The following is a 16,607-nucleotide window of genomic DNA, read 5'->3' as shown; positions in this document are numbered from 1 at the left end:
GCTTTTTTACAGTTATAAACAAGGCCAAACAGCAAGCATAGGTAAAGGAAAAATAGCATGCAAGAATAGGGGCCAAAAGAGGGGTAATGAAGCAAGTGGTATAAGCTAAACCCAAACTGAAAAATTTCCTTCTACAACACTAAAGATGGACCAAAAATATGAACATTTACAGTATATGGAAACCTCAAAATCAGTATACAAATATGCTAAAAATGTGATGCAAAACAAGGCTCAAAAGGTGCTATAACATGAAGTATACAAAATAATCACCAAACAGAAAAAAAGTGTGAATGAAACATGAAGTATAGGTCAAAACAAGACCACTTTCAGTTCGGACCAAGGTCCAAAAACAGAAGAAAAGAGGGCTATCAATCTATGCAAAAATGGGGCCAAATAAGGGATTGAACTACAAGTGACACATGGAGACACCAAACAAGGTTGAGCCCTTCTCCAATGTTGAAGAGGGGCTCAAAATAAGCCTTATATCAGTTTACAACATGCTCGAAAATAAATTTCTCATGGGTCAAAAATAGCATGCAAAACTATGACATACAAGATGATGAATGAAGCAAGTGTATTATGGAGGGCTCAAACAGGGTTGAGCCCTTAATGAGAAGTGAAGATGAGCTCAAAATATGGCCCTTTTCAGTTAGGGTCGGAGCTTGAAACCAAAAAGAAGTGGGGCTTAGAAATAGATCAAGGAAAAGGGTCAAAAGGGTAAAAGTGTAACTTACCCTTGAAGATTCGAACTTTTGTTGCTTCTTGGATGGATTTGCAGCTTCTTTAGCCTTCAAGAACCCTTCCTTGTTGCTGGAAATGAGATGGTGGTGGTAGAGCTTGGTGGTGTAGAAGGAATGATGGTTAGTGACTTAGGGTTTTTTGAAGAATTGAGAAGGAAGAAGATGGAGTTGGCTATGGAGCTTTGAAGGATAATTTTTCTAACCCTTAATGAGAAGGCCACCAGCTGGTTATAAGGGTTCAAAATGGGGTGTAAAGGTGGGGGAGAAGGAGGGCAAAACTCCCCCACAAAATATCCCCCGGATACAGAAAATATCTGGGGGATATTGCCCCACAGCTGTAAAGTGCACAGTGCAAAGAACACGGCCGGCCTAACACTTTTGCTGGAGGTGGCCGGCCGGCCACACCCCCTAGCCGGCCGGCTAGGGGTCAAAAGGGTCAATGAGCTTTTCTGGCCGGCCAGCTATTGGAGAGGTACCCCTATGTGTGTACAACACAACCATGTGGTTAAAATTCCAAGAAAGTGGGTCCAAGGGGTTCAACATTGGCTCGGAAAGAGGGGTTCAAAAGGGTCAATTTGAATTACTGGCCGGCCATGAACTTTTAGGGGCCTCTCAGGTGTGTACATCACAGATATGTGGTTGAAAGTTCAAGAAAAAAGGTCCAAGGGGTTCAACATTAGCCCGGAAGAAAGGGGTCAAAAGGGTCAGGTGACCTTAATGGCCGGCCACCAACTTTTAGTGGCCTCCCAGATGTGTAGATCACAGATATGTGGTTGAAAGTTGACAACATTAGCTCCAAGGTATTCAACATTAGCCCGGAAGTTGGAAAAACGGGCGCCGGGAGGCTCCGGAGGAGAGATAACTGGCTGCTGCAACAATTGCTGGCCTCCCACCCTTCAGTGACCTTCCTCGTGATAAAACAGAGGTACCTGCCAAAAATGAACAAAAACCGTTGCAAAACGAACGTTCCGGGGTCAAAACACGCAGTTCGGGGTCCCGAAAATGGGCTGTTAAGTACCGAAAATGGTATTTGACCTCGAAGTGGGTTTCTCAGCCCCCAGTGTCCCTCAAAAGGGATGAAATAAGATGTATGCCAAAAATCAGAGCAATAGGAGATGGTTAAGCGGTCCCGAACCGAGGCACACGGCCTGTCGGCTCCGGAAACCGGGAACCGGACTCCGAAATGGGAAAAATGGCCTACGGCCACCAAATATAGCCTACGGACATTGAGAGATGGTCTACGGGACCTCTCCCTCCCCTCAGGAAAAGAAACAGAGAAAACCGAGTCTGGTTCGCAAACCGAGACAAGGCACAGAAAAGGGTTCGGAAGTCCGGAGGCAGGGCTCGCGGCCGCGACTCTGAAACTTCTGAACGAGCACATTATGCAACATCACCAAGCGCTCAATCGGTGACGTCTGAGTCTTAAGGTCGGTCAAAAATGGGGTGTCTACAGTTGCCCCTCTTTGACAGAACTCGGAAGTCACAAGTGACGGGAGTGAATGTCAAAGCCCAGAGACGACCCATTTTTGACAAGGCCGAAGACTTAGACAAACATACGGATAAACAGAGATGTGCCCGCAGGCATGCCCGCAGGCAGGGGGCAAAATGCAAATGATATGCAAGAAGCCGAAGGTAACCCGATGATCGTGCAAATGCAGCAAGCTGTAATGAAGCAAGTATTCGCAAATAGATGCAACAGTTTTAAGCAAGAATGCAAAGCAAAAACTACATTTCACGCAGTTAAGAATGCGGAGGATTATTCAATCCCCGCCACATCTCACACGGAGAAGATACGATACCTGCGCGATTCGTCTGGTCGCACCAGCCTCGATTGAACCGTACATACAATATCGTGCCTGCAAAAGAGAGAAACTCAACGAGCACAATATGCTAACAACATGTATTTAATGCGATTTTGAAAGTTCGACACGCGCAGTGCCGGTGAGTGAATGCATCGCAATGCAAGAACGGAACATGCGTGACAACATATGCTCAAACACGGAGGTATGCCAATATCAAGAAACGTGCATGTTAATGCAGGTATGTTCATGAAAACGCAAGATAATGTAACACGAGCAAGAATTAGGGCGTCCGTTTGTCATGAATCAATGAGTACGGAAATGCGCGTTTCGGCGAAGGCAACTCAATCGCGGCCTCCGATCCGCTTCTTTGAAATGTTACGACTCATTTAAAAAGGATACACTTTGATTTCGACGGATGATGACGAGACATATGTCAGAACTTGAAACCGAAGTCCCGACGGAGCAATTTCGCGACCGGAAGTGTACTTTTCTTGAACTTTTTCAGGTCCCGGGAACTCCGATCTTCCTCAAAATTTGCAGAGAGCTAGGTGAGCATGTGGGGAGCATGGCCGGCCGTTTATCTTCCCAAGGGGAGGTGGCCAACCGTTTTCCACAAAAGCTAATGGCTGGCCAGCCATTTCTGCAAAAAGCAGATGGCTGGCCAGCTAGAAAAAGAGGCCGGCCGGCCATGCCCTTTTCCCAGGGGCATTTTGGTCTTTTCCCCTCCTTTTTGCATGCCTTTTCACCCAAGGCTTGAGGCCTATAAATGGCAGCCGAACCTCACTTCATTTCTTGCCTCTTTCAACACTTTTCTCTCCAGTTTTGAGTTTCACGCGCGTTTTCCAACGCCTCGCGCAAATTGTTTCTGCAAAAACACTCAGTTTTAAGCACTTTGGAGCGATTAAATTCCGGCTTCGGAGCTTCTTTTTGCATCTTCACCACTTGAGGTAAGTTTGTCTCAATATTTGGAATATTTTCTCGGGGGTTGACTTTTGTTGACTTTTCATTTCCCGAGAGTTGACTTTTGTTGACTTTTTCCAATTTTGACCCATTTTGCTCATTTTTGCTCCCCTTTTGCAGATTCTTGAAAATGGCGGGCAATTCTCCCCACGGTGGAGGTTTTCCAGGTGCCGGGGATGATTTCGATCCCATGACTCTACCTCCGAGGACCCGACCTTTCATTCCGGGGAGGTACCGTCCGGCAGTGCACGTCCTCCCGCGCGCTGTTTTCCGTCACTTTACCAGTTTTGACGAGAGAGCACCTGTGGATCTGCTTCTCAGAGAGTCGGAGCAGCATCTCTCTCACGATGCCCGAGAGGTATTTACCTCATATTCTGCATTTTACATTTCGCACCTTTGCCATGTTTGAACATGCAATTTAGCTTATGACATAGTACTTTGTTTACATCTTGAACATGTAGTTTCAACACTTGAATTTTTGAACACTCAGCTCATCAATTAATTGCGAACACACAGCTCACATTAGAACACACGGTTCAAACACTGATTTGTCGAACACACAACCCGAATTCGAAAGTGAACACACAGCCCACACTTTACATTTTCTGAACACACAGCCCAGATTTGGATAGTGAACACGCAGCCCACAATAGTTGAAATTTGAACACGCAGCCCAAACTTCGAATTTTCTGAACACGCAGCCCAGGTAGATAGTGAACACGCAGCCCACAATTTTAACTGAAAGTTGAACACGCAGCCCAAATTTCAAATTTTCTGAACACGCAGCCCAGGTAGATAGTGAACACGCAGCCCACAAGTTAACTGAAAGTTGAACACGCAGCCCAAATTTCAAATTTTCTGAACACGCAGCCCAGGTAGATAGTGAACACGCAGCCCACAACTTTAACTGAAAGTTGAACACGCAGCCCAAATTTCAAATTTTCTGAACACGCAGCCTAGGTAGATAGTGAACACGCAGCCCACAAGTTAACTGAAAGTTGAACACGCAGCCCAAATTTCAAATTTTCTGAACACGCAGCCCAGGTAGATAGTGAACACGCAGCCCACAAGTTAACTGAAAGTTGAACACGCAGCCCAAATTTCAAATTTTCTGAACACGCAGCCCAGGTAGATAGTGAACACGCAGCCCACAAGTTAACTGAAAGTTGAACACGCAGCCCAAATTTCAAATTTTCTGAACACGCAGCCCAGGTAGATAGTGAACACGCAGCCCACAAGTTAACTGAAAGTTGAACACGCAGCCCAAATTTCAAATTTTCTGAACACGCAGCCCAGGTAGATAGTGAACACGCAGCCCACAAGTTAACTGAAAGTTGAACACGCAGCCCAAATTTCAAATTTTCTGAACACGCAGCCCAGGTAGATAGTGAACACGCAGCCCACAATTTAACTGAAAGTTGAACACGCAGCCCAAATTTCAAATTTTCTGAACACGCAGCCCAGGTAGATTTTGCATGTAGCTTATTTTACTTCATTGGTATACAGTCCACTTCATCTCATTGGCACACAGCCCATTTCATCTCATTGGCACACAGCCCATTTCATCTCATTGGCACACATGTATTCATTCTGAATGCAGGCTTGCTCCCGCAGTGTGTGAGGATATGGCTCTACCATGGCGCGGGATTGGTATGCTGAGCTCCCGGAGGGCGTCAGAGACTTAGTAGACTTGGCGGGATTTGGCCCCTTTTGCGTCGGGTTGTCACGCTGTCCTGCCAGGAGGACCTTGATGGCAGCTCTGGTAGAGAAATGGTGGGACACCACCAATTCCTTCCATTTCTCTGCTACCGGGGACATGACTATGACCCCTTTTGATTTTGCTGTATTGACCGGCTTAGACGTCGGAGGTTGGTCCATTCCCTACGACGAGGATATGGGCGAGTGGGAGGCCGCCTGGATGTACTTGTTGGGGGCTCGCCCGCCTGTTGATAGGGTTTCAGGGAGAGTCCGATACACTTGGTTCTCCTCCCATTTCCGGCGGGCGGAGATAGTACCCGAGACTCCCGAGGAGACGGAGCAGTATGCCCGTGGTTTTCTGATGTTCCTCTTCGGGACTACCTTGTTCGCCGACAGAGGGAACACCATTGGGCTATACCTGCTGAGCGCTCTAGTCGACCTATCACAGGTCAGTAGATATGACTGGGGTGGCGCCGGCCTGGCTACCCTTTACTTTTATATGAGCGCGACCTCCCGCGGGCGGGGCGATTTGCTTGGCGGCTACTGGAGAGCTTGGGAGGTACTTTCTGTCCCCTCGATTTACATTTCTGCTCTCATTACTTGTACATTGCACACACAGCGCACTTTTACAGTCTGTATTTTGCTCTCAGCATTTCGTACTTACACTCTGTACTGCTTTTCTCAGCTATGGGTTTATGTATACTTCCCATCATTAGCCCCAGAGCTGGAGGTGGTAGGGATTCCCGTGACTCCATATTCATTGATATTCGAGGGCCCACACCGGTCGAGGCCTCGAGAGACCCTCGTTCGCCCGCGACAGTACTTCGACACTGTGCGGCATTCAGAGGTACCTCAGAACTTTCAGTCCTTTTCATTTTCATCTTTGATTTGCACTGTATATTCTTGATTTCTGATCGGTTTATGCATTTGTCATCTGCAGATTACATGGCAGCCTTGGGCGCCCCTGGGTGATGATCTCCGACTTCAGTATACCGGAGCATCAGGCATCTCCCAGTATAGGGTCCTGCTCGAAGGGCCGGTTGGCAGGGCCTGGTTCCTGGGGGAGCGCTTTCTGCGCCAGGTACGGGGGTATCTTTCTCAGGATGTTCCCGCAGTACCTCCAGCTAGTATGCGGACCGCTGACAGGCTCTCTTACTCAGAGGTAGTCGGCGCCATGCTGGGCAGTGATGCTTTGCTATATGTTGCGGAGGGGGACTACGCCACCTACCGTCACATATATTTGATGCCTCCATTGACAGAAGCTCGTATTCCGATGATGAGACCTGCCGGTATGTCATCCTCGGACCAGGCTCAGGCTCGAGCTACAGACATCCCTTCTTCTAGCAGGGCTGGCGCATCTAGAGGTGGGAGTAGACCGTTTCCTCCGACTCCGTCGATTCATCCTCATCTGGGATGGCCAGATATGCCTACTGAGTTGATGGCGTGGCAGTATGGGGCTAGCTCTCCGACTCCGATCCCACTAGAGCCTCCTATGCCCAGTGATCGATACGCCATTGATCCGGACTCACCGCCGGTATGCTCCACTTTTCATTCATCATTCAGATGTTTAGACATTCTTCTGTTTACTGATGATTATGAGCTCATTTTTGCAGCCATCGCGAGGGTACATGGAGGAGGTGGTTGGGCTGGTGGCCACACTCGAGGGCATGGTCCTGCGCAGGGAGGCACAGTTATCTGTCGCGGGCATTCAGGTACCCTTCAGTTTTTGGCATTTATCATACTTCTGATGACATGCTGATTTCTACTGCATCGATAGACTATTTGTGTAGATCACATCTGACACACACCCCACTTGTACACTGTATTTATATGCACCCACTTCATATAGCTTTTGCTTGTATCTGCATCTGATGTACATATTTGGACTGACGTACTTGAATTGAACTCTTTGTTTTCAGATGCCTTCATGGTCCGGTCAGCCGCAGGCCAGGCCACCTGGGCCTCATTGGGGAGCTGGGCCATCTGAGCCTTTTCAGGGGGCGGGGTCATCTCGGCCTTCCCGAGGAGCCAGGCCATCTAGGCCTTTTCGAGGAGTTCGAGGAGGGCCTGTCCGCAGACGCAGGGCTCATGTTGTGGAGGTGGAGCCTGATGAGGAGGAGGAGGAGGCTACCGACCGTCAGTTCGAGACATCTGTTGAGGAGGGAGGCTCCGGTTTTGGCTCGGGGAACAGAGGCGAGGCTGAGGAGGATCCTGAGGATGACAGCTCCGACTCAGATGATGGTGTGGAGGTCGTCCCGCAAAAGAGGACGAGGCGTGCTTCTCGTTCCCGCTCCCGAGGATTTTGATGTTGTTATTTCCTGCTTTATTTTTCCTTTTACTAGTAGTTTGTAGCACTTTGCACAATGTTAGGCAGTTTTATTTTTTGTAAAACTTGTACCTTTGTATGTTGTAAAGCATGATGAAATGAAATAGCTTTTGAAAAGGTGTTTGTAATTTGAACTTTTAGCATCGTATCGCATCATTTACTTTGCACAAGAATGAAATTGAGTGGTAATGCGCATTGTGTAATCACCAAGTCAGGTAGTGAACCGACGCAACAAACTAAACAAATCAACTTACTAAGATATAACAGAATCTTTAGCAAGTTTACAACTAGATAAGCAAGATGCAACAACATAAATAAACAAGACTTTAACAAAAATTGCTTAAACAGAGAGCAATGACTTAAAAAAAACAAAAAACACGTCCGCTCGACGAACAACTCGATAAGCAAAAACAACAACTCGATAAACAAAACTCAACAACAACAAAGTGTACTTCTGACGACCTGGGCACCGGAACGCATCCGAAACGGAGAGAGATGAAGGCCTTTGACTCCCCCGTTGCATGGAAATGCTTGGAACTTTCCTCAAAGGGTAAAACAGGGTCAGGGAGATACACTGCAGCATTGCCAGCCATCCCTGGGAGCTGGCCGGCCATTTTTGGTGGAGAGAGACAGCTGGCCGGCCATTTCTGAAAAAGTAAATGGCTGGCCAGCCAGAAAAAGTAGCTGGCCGACCATTCAGTCCTGCAGCCACCAGATTTTTTGACACGTGTCCCCGTGAATAGTGTTTTTCCTTCTATAAAAGCCTCAACTTCGGGAACATTCATTTCATCTTAGTTTTAGACAAGGATGGAGGCATTTCTTGCGGAAAATGTCACATCTTGGATCTCCTCTCTAGATGGCTCGGAAAAGCTGAATTTCCGGGGTTTCGGCTTGAATGCACTATTCACGCTGAGCCGTACTCCGCTACATCGTCCTTTTCTCCATGCCGCGGCAAGGTTCTGGAATCCAGTGACGCATGTTTTTAGCTTTGGCGGCCAAGAGATGTGTCTCACTTTCAAAGATTTTCAGGTTTTGATGGAGTCCGAGTGCTCTGAAGTGATCTTGCCTCAACTCCGTTTTGGTCATGCCCAGGCTTTAGGGCGGATGTGTGGGCTCACGGCGCATGATGCTCGATCTCTGATCTGCAGTGGAGAGCTGGACATCCTCGGCTTGGTCCACCGTTTTTCCGACGCTGGTGACCGCAGCAACCATTATTGGCAGGGTTTCCGGCAACACGCCCTCTGTTTATGTTTGTTGTCTCACTTTCTGCTTTCCTCGGGCCTCGGCGGGGCTAGCATTCGCCTGATTGAAGTCGCCCAAGGTTTGAGAGAAGGGAAGAGCTGTATTGCCATGACCTTGGCCGAGACATTGATGGGTTTAAATTCTGTCTATCACCGGGAGGCGACTAGGTTTGCTGGGAGTCCACTGCTGCTACAGGTAATGTTTCCCACCCGACCTCACATATATATTTGCTCACATCACTCGACCCTCAGGCTCGATTCTTCTCTCAAAACCCTTGTCTTACTTTTCACTCATCGTACATCTCTCTATTCTTTATTCTCTCATTTTCCATCCCTCCCCTAGGTATGGTTAATGGATAAGTTGCAGGTTGTGGACTCTTGCCCCGCTTATTCAGCTTGAGGCTACTTCTTTCGGCAGCGCCTAGTCAATGCTCTTGACGAAAGGTGGTGGTTCGATTGGATGTGCAATTTGTCCGCAGACGGCATTGCTTGGCGTTGTCCTTGGCTCAACCTCCCGGCAATGAGCTATAGTATGTCCCGGCTGATTGGGATCCAACTGATTGTTCTAACCCACTGCGTATTCTATTTTCCGTTCCGGTTCCTGCGTCAGTTTGGCCATGATCAGACTTGCCCACCGGAGGGGATTGAGTATCCAGCCGCTTTCCCGGTCCGGGGTGCACAGCTTGCCCGATATGCCACAGCATGGAGGACTAGAGAGCTCCTGGCCCCTGCCTCAACTTTCAGTTGCACTTTATCCGATGAGTGCGTGGATTGGCTCAATGAGGAGGCACAGGTTGGGCCCAGCTTGGCATCAAATGCTCCGTCCAGCTCCGAGAGGGGACACAGAGATACTTGATTCAACTATGCCCCAAATTTATTGCTTATTTAGCGTTTTCAAGTTTTCTTTATGAATGTACTAAAATAAGCAACCTCGATTGTAATGCAAGAGCAGGAGAACTCTATTTTGAAATCAATGAAATTGAAAGTTATGGTACTGAAAATTTTCCACTTTTGGTCTAAAAATGGTCTAAGTCGTAAAAAGATTGATTTGAACAAAGTCAACTTTTATTAAAACTTTTCAAAACTATTTTCAATGTGGATCAGAATTGGACACGCCGAAAATCTGTCACTGAGATGCACAACCCCAGATCCTCGCAACTGGAAAGTTGCCCCTAGTCTGAAGAACAATGCGGCATTCCATAGCAACGGAAAGTTGCCCCTAGTCTGAGTAACTTTGCACCGTCATGGCAACGGAAAATTGCCCCTAGTTTGAACAGCACTGTACCGGAGATCGCAATAAATGCTGATAAATAAAGATAACTGAGATGATCAAAGTGGACATAGTTGATCGGGGAAGAGTTTATGGCTGAACTTCAAGGTGAAGCTGCCTACGTATCCCAAAGATGGGAATCAAGCCTTACGTAGTTCAGGCTTAGGTTCGCTCGAGTATTTTCACTCTCCTTTTGCGCTCTAACTTTTGCCAAGGCCGCCCTTTGCGGGTTTTCAACCTTGCGAGCTCAGTTTTTATAGTTTCTAATTTTTTTGTGCTCTAAATTTTGCCTAGGTCGCCCTTTCGGGTTTTCGGCCTAGCGAGCCTCTCAAGGATAGTATTTCTTCAACTTGTCCATATTGATCGGTTGTGAGAACTCCAAGCCATCTAGATCCATCAGAACCACAGCCCCACCTGACCAGATAGCTTTGATGATGTAAGGACCAGTCCAATTAGGTTTGAACTTGCCCCTTGGGTCGTGGATGGGAGCTCGGTTGTCTTTGAGCACCAAATCTCCTTCTTTCAGATTCCTGGACTTAACCTTCTTGTTGAAAGCCCGGGCGATTCTGCGTTGATAGCCTTGGATGTGGTACAGTGCTTTCAGTCTTCTTTCATCAAAGAGCATGAGTTCTTCGAATCTGCTTTGCTGCCAATCTGCCTCGGCTATCTGGCATTCAGCCAATACTCGTAACGACGGAACCTCAATCTCAATGGGTAGAACAGCCTCCATTCCATAGACCAATGAATATGGAGTTGCTCCAGTAGAAGTTCTGATTGAAGTCCTGTAGCCCCATAGAGCAAATGGCAGCTTGTCTGGCCAATCTCGATAGGTTTCCACCATCTTCTGTAGTATATGCTTGATATTCTTGTTGGCGGCCTCAACTGCTCCGTTGGTCTGCGGCCTGTATGTAGATGACTTATGGAAAGCCACATTGTATTTCTCCAACAAGTCTATCACTTCTTTCTTGAAGTGGGAACCATTATCTGAAATTATCTCGTTTGGCACTCCGTAGCGACAGATGATGTTGTTCCTGATGAACTTTGCGACATGTGACGCCTTCAACACCGCGTATGATTGGGCCTCGACCCACTTTGTAAAATAATCTATCGCTACTAGGATAAACTCATGCCCGTTGGACCCCTTCGGGGTAACAGCTCCGATCACATCAATTCCCCAGACTGAAAAAGGCCGTTGTACAGTTTTGACGGCGGGATGTTCACGCGGTTTGCATGGATTTGACATTTGTGGCATCGCCGAACAAAGCTAATACAATCCTCCTCCATGGTTGACCAGTAGTAACCCTGTCTGAGGATCTTTCTGGCCAGCATCACTCCATTCATGTGTGCACCGCACTCCCCCCCATGGATGGCTTCCATCAGGCGTTTTGACTCTTCAGCTTCTACACAGAGCTTATGCATTCCCAGATGACCCCTTTTGTACAAATTTCCCCCGCAGATAACGAACTGAGCAGCCATTCTTCTGACAGCCCTCTTATCTTTGGCATTTGCCCCTAGTGGATATGCCTCCTTCTCCAAGAAGTTCCAGATGTCGTAGTACCAGGGGTTGCCGTCTTGAACCTCATCTATGGCGGAAATCGACTCGTATGCCGGCACGAACTTCTGATCAATAATGACTGGACGCATCCGGACTCCGGACGGGATGTCTATCATAGAAGATAGAGTTGCTAGTGAATCTGCAAACCTGTTGTTCTCTCTTACGAGGTGGGTGAAATTTAGCTTCTCAAATCGAGGAATTAACAAATCCAAGGTTTGGTGGTAGATTATCATCCTTTCCTCCTTGACCTTCCAATCTCCTTTTGCTTGAGACACAACAAGGTTCGAGTCCCCAATGACGTCCAACCGTCTTGCCCCTAATTCCAGAGCTGCTTCCAGGCCAGCAATACATGCCTCATACTCTGCTTCATTATTGGAGACTTTGAACCGGAGCTTGAATGCTAAAGGAATACGGGAATCATCGGGCGCTATCAGCAACACCCCTATCCCATACCCATACTGGTTTGACGCTCCGTCAAAGTACATTGTCCAAGTTTCATCTTCGACGTGCAGAATGGCTTCATCTGGGAATAGATACTCAACCGCTTCATCCCCCTCAACCGGGTGGTCGGCAAGGAACTCCGCTACCGCTCTGCCTTTTACTGACTTGCGCGTTACATACTTCAAATCAAATTCGGAGAGCAACAGCAGCCATCGAGCTAGCCTACCCGTAAGTGCTGGTTTCTCGAAGAGATATTTGATGGGATCCAAACGGGAAACCAACATTACTGAGTGGGCTAACAGGTAGTGCCGCAGTTTCCTGGTTGCCCATACCAAGGCCAAACAAGCCTTCTCCAACGGTGTATAGCGGGTCTCGTAATCCAGCATCTTTTTGCTCAGATAGTAAATGGCTCTTTCCACTTTGTCTTCTGATTCCTGCGCGAGCATGCAGCCCATGGTAGTTTCAGTTACCGAAAGGTACAGTATCAACGGTCTCCCCGGCTCTGGCGGTGACAACACGGGTGGGTTCTGTAGGTACTCTTTGATTTGCTCAAAAGCTGCTTGACATCGGCCGTCCCATTGGAATTTCTTTCCTTTCTTCAGGAGGCCAAAAAGTGGTTCACAAGTCAAGGTTAATTTAGAAATAAACCGTCTTATGAATTGCACTTTACCTAGAAAGCCTCGCACCTCCTTTTCAGTCCTTGGTGGTGGCATTTCTAAGATGGCCTTGATTTTGGAAAGGTCGACCTCGATGCCCCTTTGTGTGATCAGAAACCCTAGCATCTTCCCTGCTGTAACACCAAACGTGCATTTCTGGGGATTCAGTCGCAGCCGAAACTCTTTGATCCTTTGAAAGAATTTTTGTAAGGCGGCGTAGTGGCCCTCTCTATCTTTGGACTTGACAATCATGTCGTCCACGTACACCTCGACCTCCTTATGGATCATATCATGCAATATTGTGGTCGCTGCCCGTTGATACGTAGCTCCAGCATTCTTCAACCCAAATGGCATTACTCTATAACAATATGTACCCCACGGGGTAGTGAACGCAGTCTTCTCCCGGTCTTCGGGTGCCATCACTATCTGATTATAGCCTGAGAAACCATCCATAAACGAAAGCAAGGCGTGTCCTGCCGTGAAATCCACCAATTCGTCAATGTGTGGCAAGGGGAAGTCGTCCTTCAGACTGGCCCTGTTCAAATCTCTGAAGTCTACACAGACCCGAATTCTGCCATCCTTCTTTGGCACCGGAACTATGTTGGCCAACCAAGTTGGATATTCAGATACCAGCAGGAACCCTGCGTCAATTTGCTTGGTGACCTCTTCCTTAATCTTGAGGGCCCAGTCCGGGCAAATCCTTCTGAGCTTCTGTTTGACAGGGCGGGCCTCTGGATCAAGAGGGATCCGGTGCTGTACAATCTCAGGATCGATTCCAGGCATGTCTTCATAGGACCACGGGAAAACATCTTTGAAATCTTTTAATAAAGCGACTAAGCGCTCGCGCTCCTCTGAAGACAACGTGGACCCGATCTGGACCAGCCGCGGGTCCTTCTCAGTACCAACATTCACAGTAGTGATTTCATCCATTAAAGGTTTAACAAATCTTTCCTGCGCTTGATTAATTAATCGTTGCAAAACTGGGGGAATTTCTTCCTCGCTGTTTTCATCAAAATTTTGAAAATCCTGATTTAAGCAATAAATTAAAGGCACAGAAAAATACTCGGAAACCACATCCACATCATTCTCATTAAATACTTCCAAGCCGTCAGATTCCTCTGTTACAACAGACTCAAAAGAAAATGAAAAAGACGACCTAGACAGGACTGTGGCATTCGGGTTATCACTCCCAGGAATACCGGACTCAGACTCAGTCGAGCTGGAATCTGATTCTGACTCACAAGATTCGGTAGAATCAGATTCCGGCTCACTACCTGACCCGGAACTGCTAGATAAAAAGCCTTCTTCATACTGCCAGATGAGAGAAGGTGCGATAGATGCATCCAAGATCGGCGCTGGAAAGCCCGCAGCTATTTCATCTCCAATCACAGAAACCGAAGAGTTATCCCCCAAGCACTCTTGGCCGATCGGAGGATCTGATAGTAGACTCGCCAGTGCTACCCCCATTTCAAGCTCTGTACTCTCAGGATCCACTGTTTCACACTGCTCAACCTCAGTTGGTGGGTCTGTCTGCGCTTCGGCAACGTCATCCCCAGATAATTGTATGTCGAAGAAGATTTCAAAACCAGGCACGCGCGTCCCCTCCGCGTTTAGCCATGGCTCCGGGAAGCCGCAGAATGGAAAATCTTCCCCCTCCCGGACAAAACGTCCGTTTAGGGTACCCCAGATGGGCCTGTGCATTAAATCAAATGGCTTCCCGGCCTTCTTCGCCCTGGCCCTTCCGGCAATTTCTTTTCCTTTCCTTACCCAGTCTTCCTTGGTGGGCAGATAACCCAGTCTAAAGGCGTGGGGGTTGTGTGGCACTTCGGCCAATACTGAGACGCCCTTCCGGCCACTTCTCCCTAATCCCATTCCAGGGGTATGCTTTAGCTTGTTCATGAGGTATATAGATTGAGCACTAACATACATGCCCTCATTCACAGCCATGACATTCTGCACCACTTGAGCCTCGGCCAAAGTGAACCCCGACAAAAACACATCCTCCGTGCCGTGCTCGATCTCCAGGACAGGTGTAGACACTTCCGGTGGCGGATGGATTGATGAATTCCCAAAAATGATTGCTATCCCTTTCCCGTGAGGGTATTTTAGCATCTGATGTAGAGTGGAAGAGACTGCTTTGACCTGGTGCAACCACGGTCGCCCCAAAAGTAGGTTAAAGGTTGCGGGAACGTCCAAGATATGAAATTCAATACTGTGTTGTCCTGGACCAACCTTGGTTTGAATTTTAACAGTCCCCATCACTTCTCTGCTGGTATTGTCATATGCTCTGATCACTTGGGTGGTTGGGACGAAGTCCACGGGTTTCAACCCGATTGCATATGCCGTTCTGGTCGGGCAGACATTGATCGCAGACCCGGTATCAACAAGTACCACCGGTATCCACTTATCTCTACATTCCACAGAAATATAGAGAGGCTTGTTATGACTTGTGCCCTCAGGTGGTAGCTCTTTGTCCGAAACGGTTAATGCCGGGGAACCTCCTCCCGGAAAAACCAGTCCAACCAGCTGTTCAGGCGTGGTGTCTATGGAGAGTTTGGACTTGTCCATAGCAGATAGGACAGCTTCTCTGTGCACTCGTGATGCCATTAGCAGTCCCCAGATGGAGATGTCTGCTTGTATTTTCTTTAACTGCTTCAGCACAGCTTCATCTTCAATTTGCTTCTCCTTCTGTCTTTCTGCTTCTCTGTCCTTCCCGGATGCCTCGGGTTGGTCCAGGTGTGGGGGCTTAAAGTACCGCCCACTTCTTGTCATATGGTCCACTTCATCAAGATACCAAGTATCATCCGGCTGGTTATTCCCCCAGTCCTCATCGGTGTGGGCAAGACACAAATCGTCATCTTCCCACCACATTCCACTGGCAGCCAACAGGCACCTGTCCGGCTCCGGTCTACTTGCGCTCTCAGTGCTTTCTGTCCATATGCTCGCAGCATTGCCTGTTTTCGTACACACTGCACTTTCGGTCCCCTCAGGGCCCTTTGCCTTTCTGGCTCTCTCAGTAGCCTCAAACTTTTCTTGTTCCAACTGCGTCAGTACAGCTGGTGGTTCAACAGTTTCCATATCAATAATGCCCATGTCCCGAGCAGAACTCTTTACACCGGCGCTCTCCGGCGGTACAACTTGATTTTCGGCCGTTCCAGCCACAACTGATATTTCTGCCCTTGCCGGGCTCTGTTCTGATTGAGTTTCCCCCACTGCATCCAGTTGATCTTCGAGCCATCCTGTGGCCTCCTCTGATTCCTCATAATCATACCAGTTAATCGACGCATCCCCGAGTTCCTGGTCCTCAAGAAATTGCAAGTTAGCAAAGTCCTCCTCTACGGCTGTCAGCTCATCTGCCCATAGCCTAGATCCATCCCCCCGGATCATGCATAGTTCTCCTGTCTCTGGCAATTCTACACTTAGCCCAATTCGGCTCGTTGATAGGATGTACTTGCTTGGATCATAGGCTCCCTCAGCAAAACTCTGCCCAGTCCCAGATTCAACAGACTCAGTCTCTCCCAAAATCTGCCCTGCTCTATCTCCGACGGTCACCACCATCGGTTCCGGTTGGGTTTTGGAGATGTCCACCATGCACAAGAAGTCAGTGCAATCGGGGAGGAACACCTCCGGCTTGGGTAAGTGGGTGGGCGTAATATAGATGCTAGGATCGTAAGATGCGACCCCAGTCTGGATAAAGTTAATTCTTTTGGGAGGAGGAGCTTGGTTATGTGGTGGGAGAGGGTTGGTTGTGACATTGGGTTTATCAGGAGGCGCGATCACCTGTTTGTCAATAAGATCTTGAATCTCATGACGCAATCTGTAACAACGGTCGGTGTCATGACCGTGTTGTTGGTGATATGCGCAGTACCTTGACGGGTCGTATGAGGGGGGGAGTGGATTTGGTAATGGCTTTGGTTC

At 48.1% G+C, this 16,607-nt stretch overlaps 1 protein-coding gene across 1 annotated transcript; it reads left to right on the top strand.

The window, feature by feature from the left end:
• Positions 1–6,799: 6,799 nt before the first annotated feature.
• LOC145823035 (uncharacterized) lies at positions 6,800–7,506 on the top strand. The gene is made up of 2 exons (XM_082921976.1): positions 6,800–6,912; positions 7,120–7,506. Exons 1-2 carry the CDS (start codon positions 6,829–6,831, stop codon positions 7,504–7,506), a joined length of 471 nt encoding a protein of 156 aa, XP_082778102.1. The 5' UTR covers positions 6,800–6,828.
• The last annotated feature ends 9,101 nt before the right edge of the window (positions 7,507–16,607 follow it).

This window comes from Camellia sinensis, chromosome 1 (assembly GCF_055761805.1).
Source record: "Camellia sinensis isolate YWXY chromosome 1, ASM5576180v1, whole genome shotgun sequence".
Lineage (NCBI taxonomy): Eukaryota > Viridiplantae > Streptophyta > Magnoliopsida > Ericales > Theaceae > Camellia > Camellia sinensis.
Note: the sequence above shows the minus strand (reverse complement) of the source record. Positions and strands in the feature narration are given on the sequence as shown.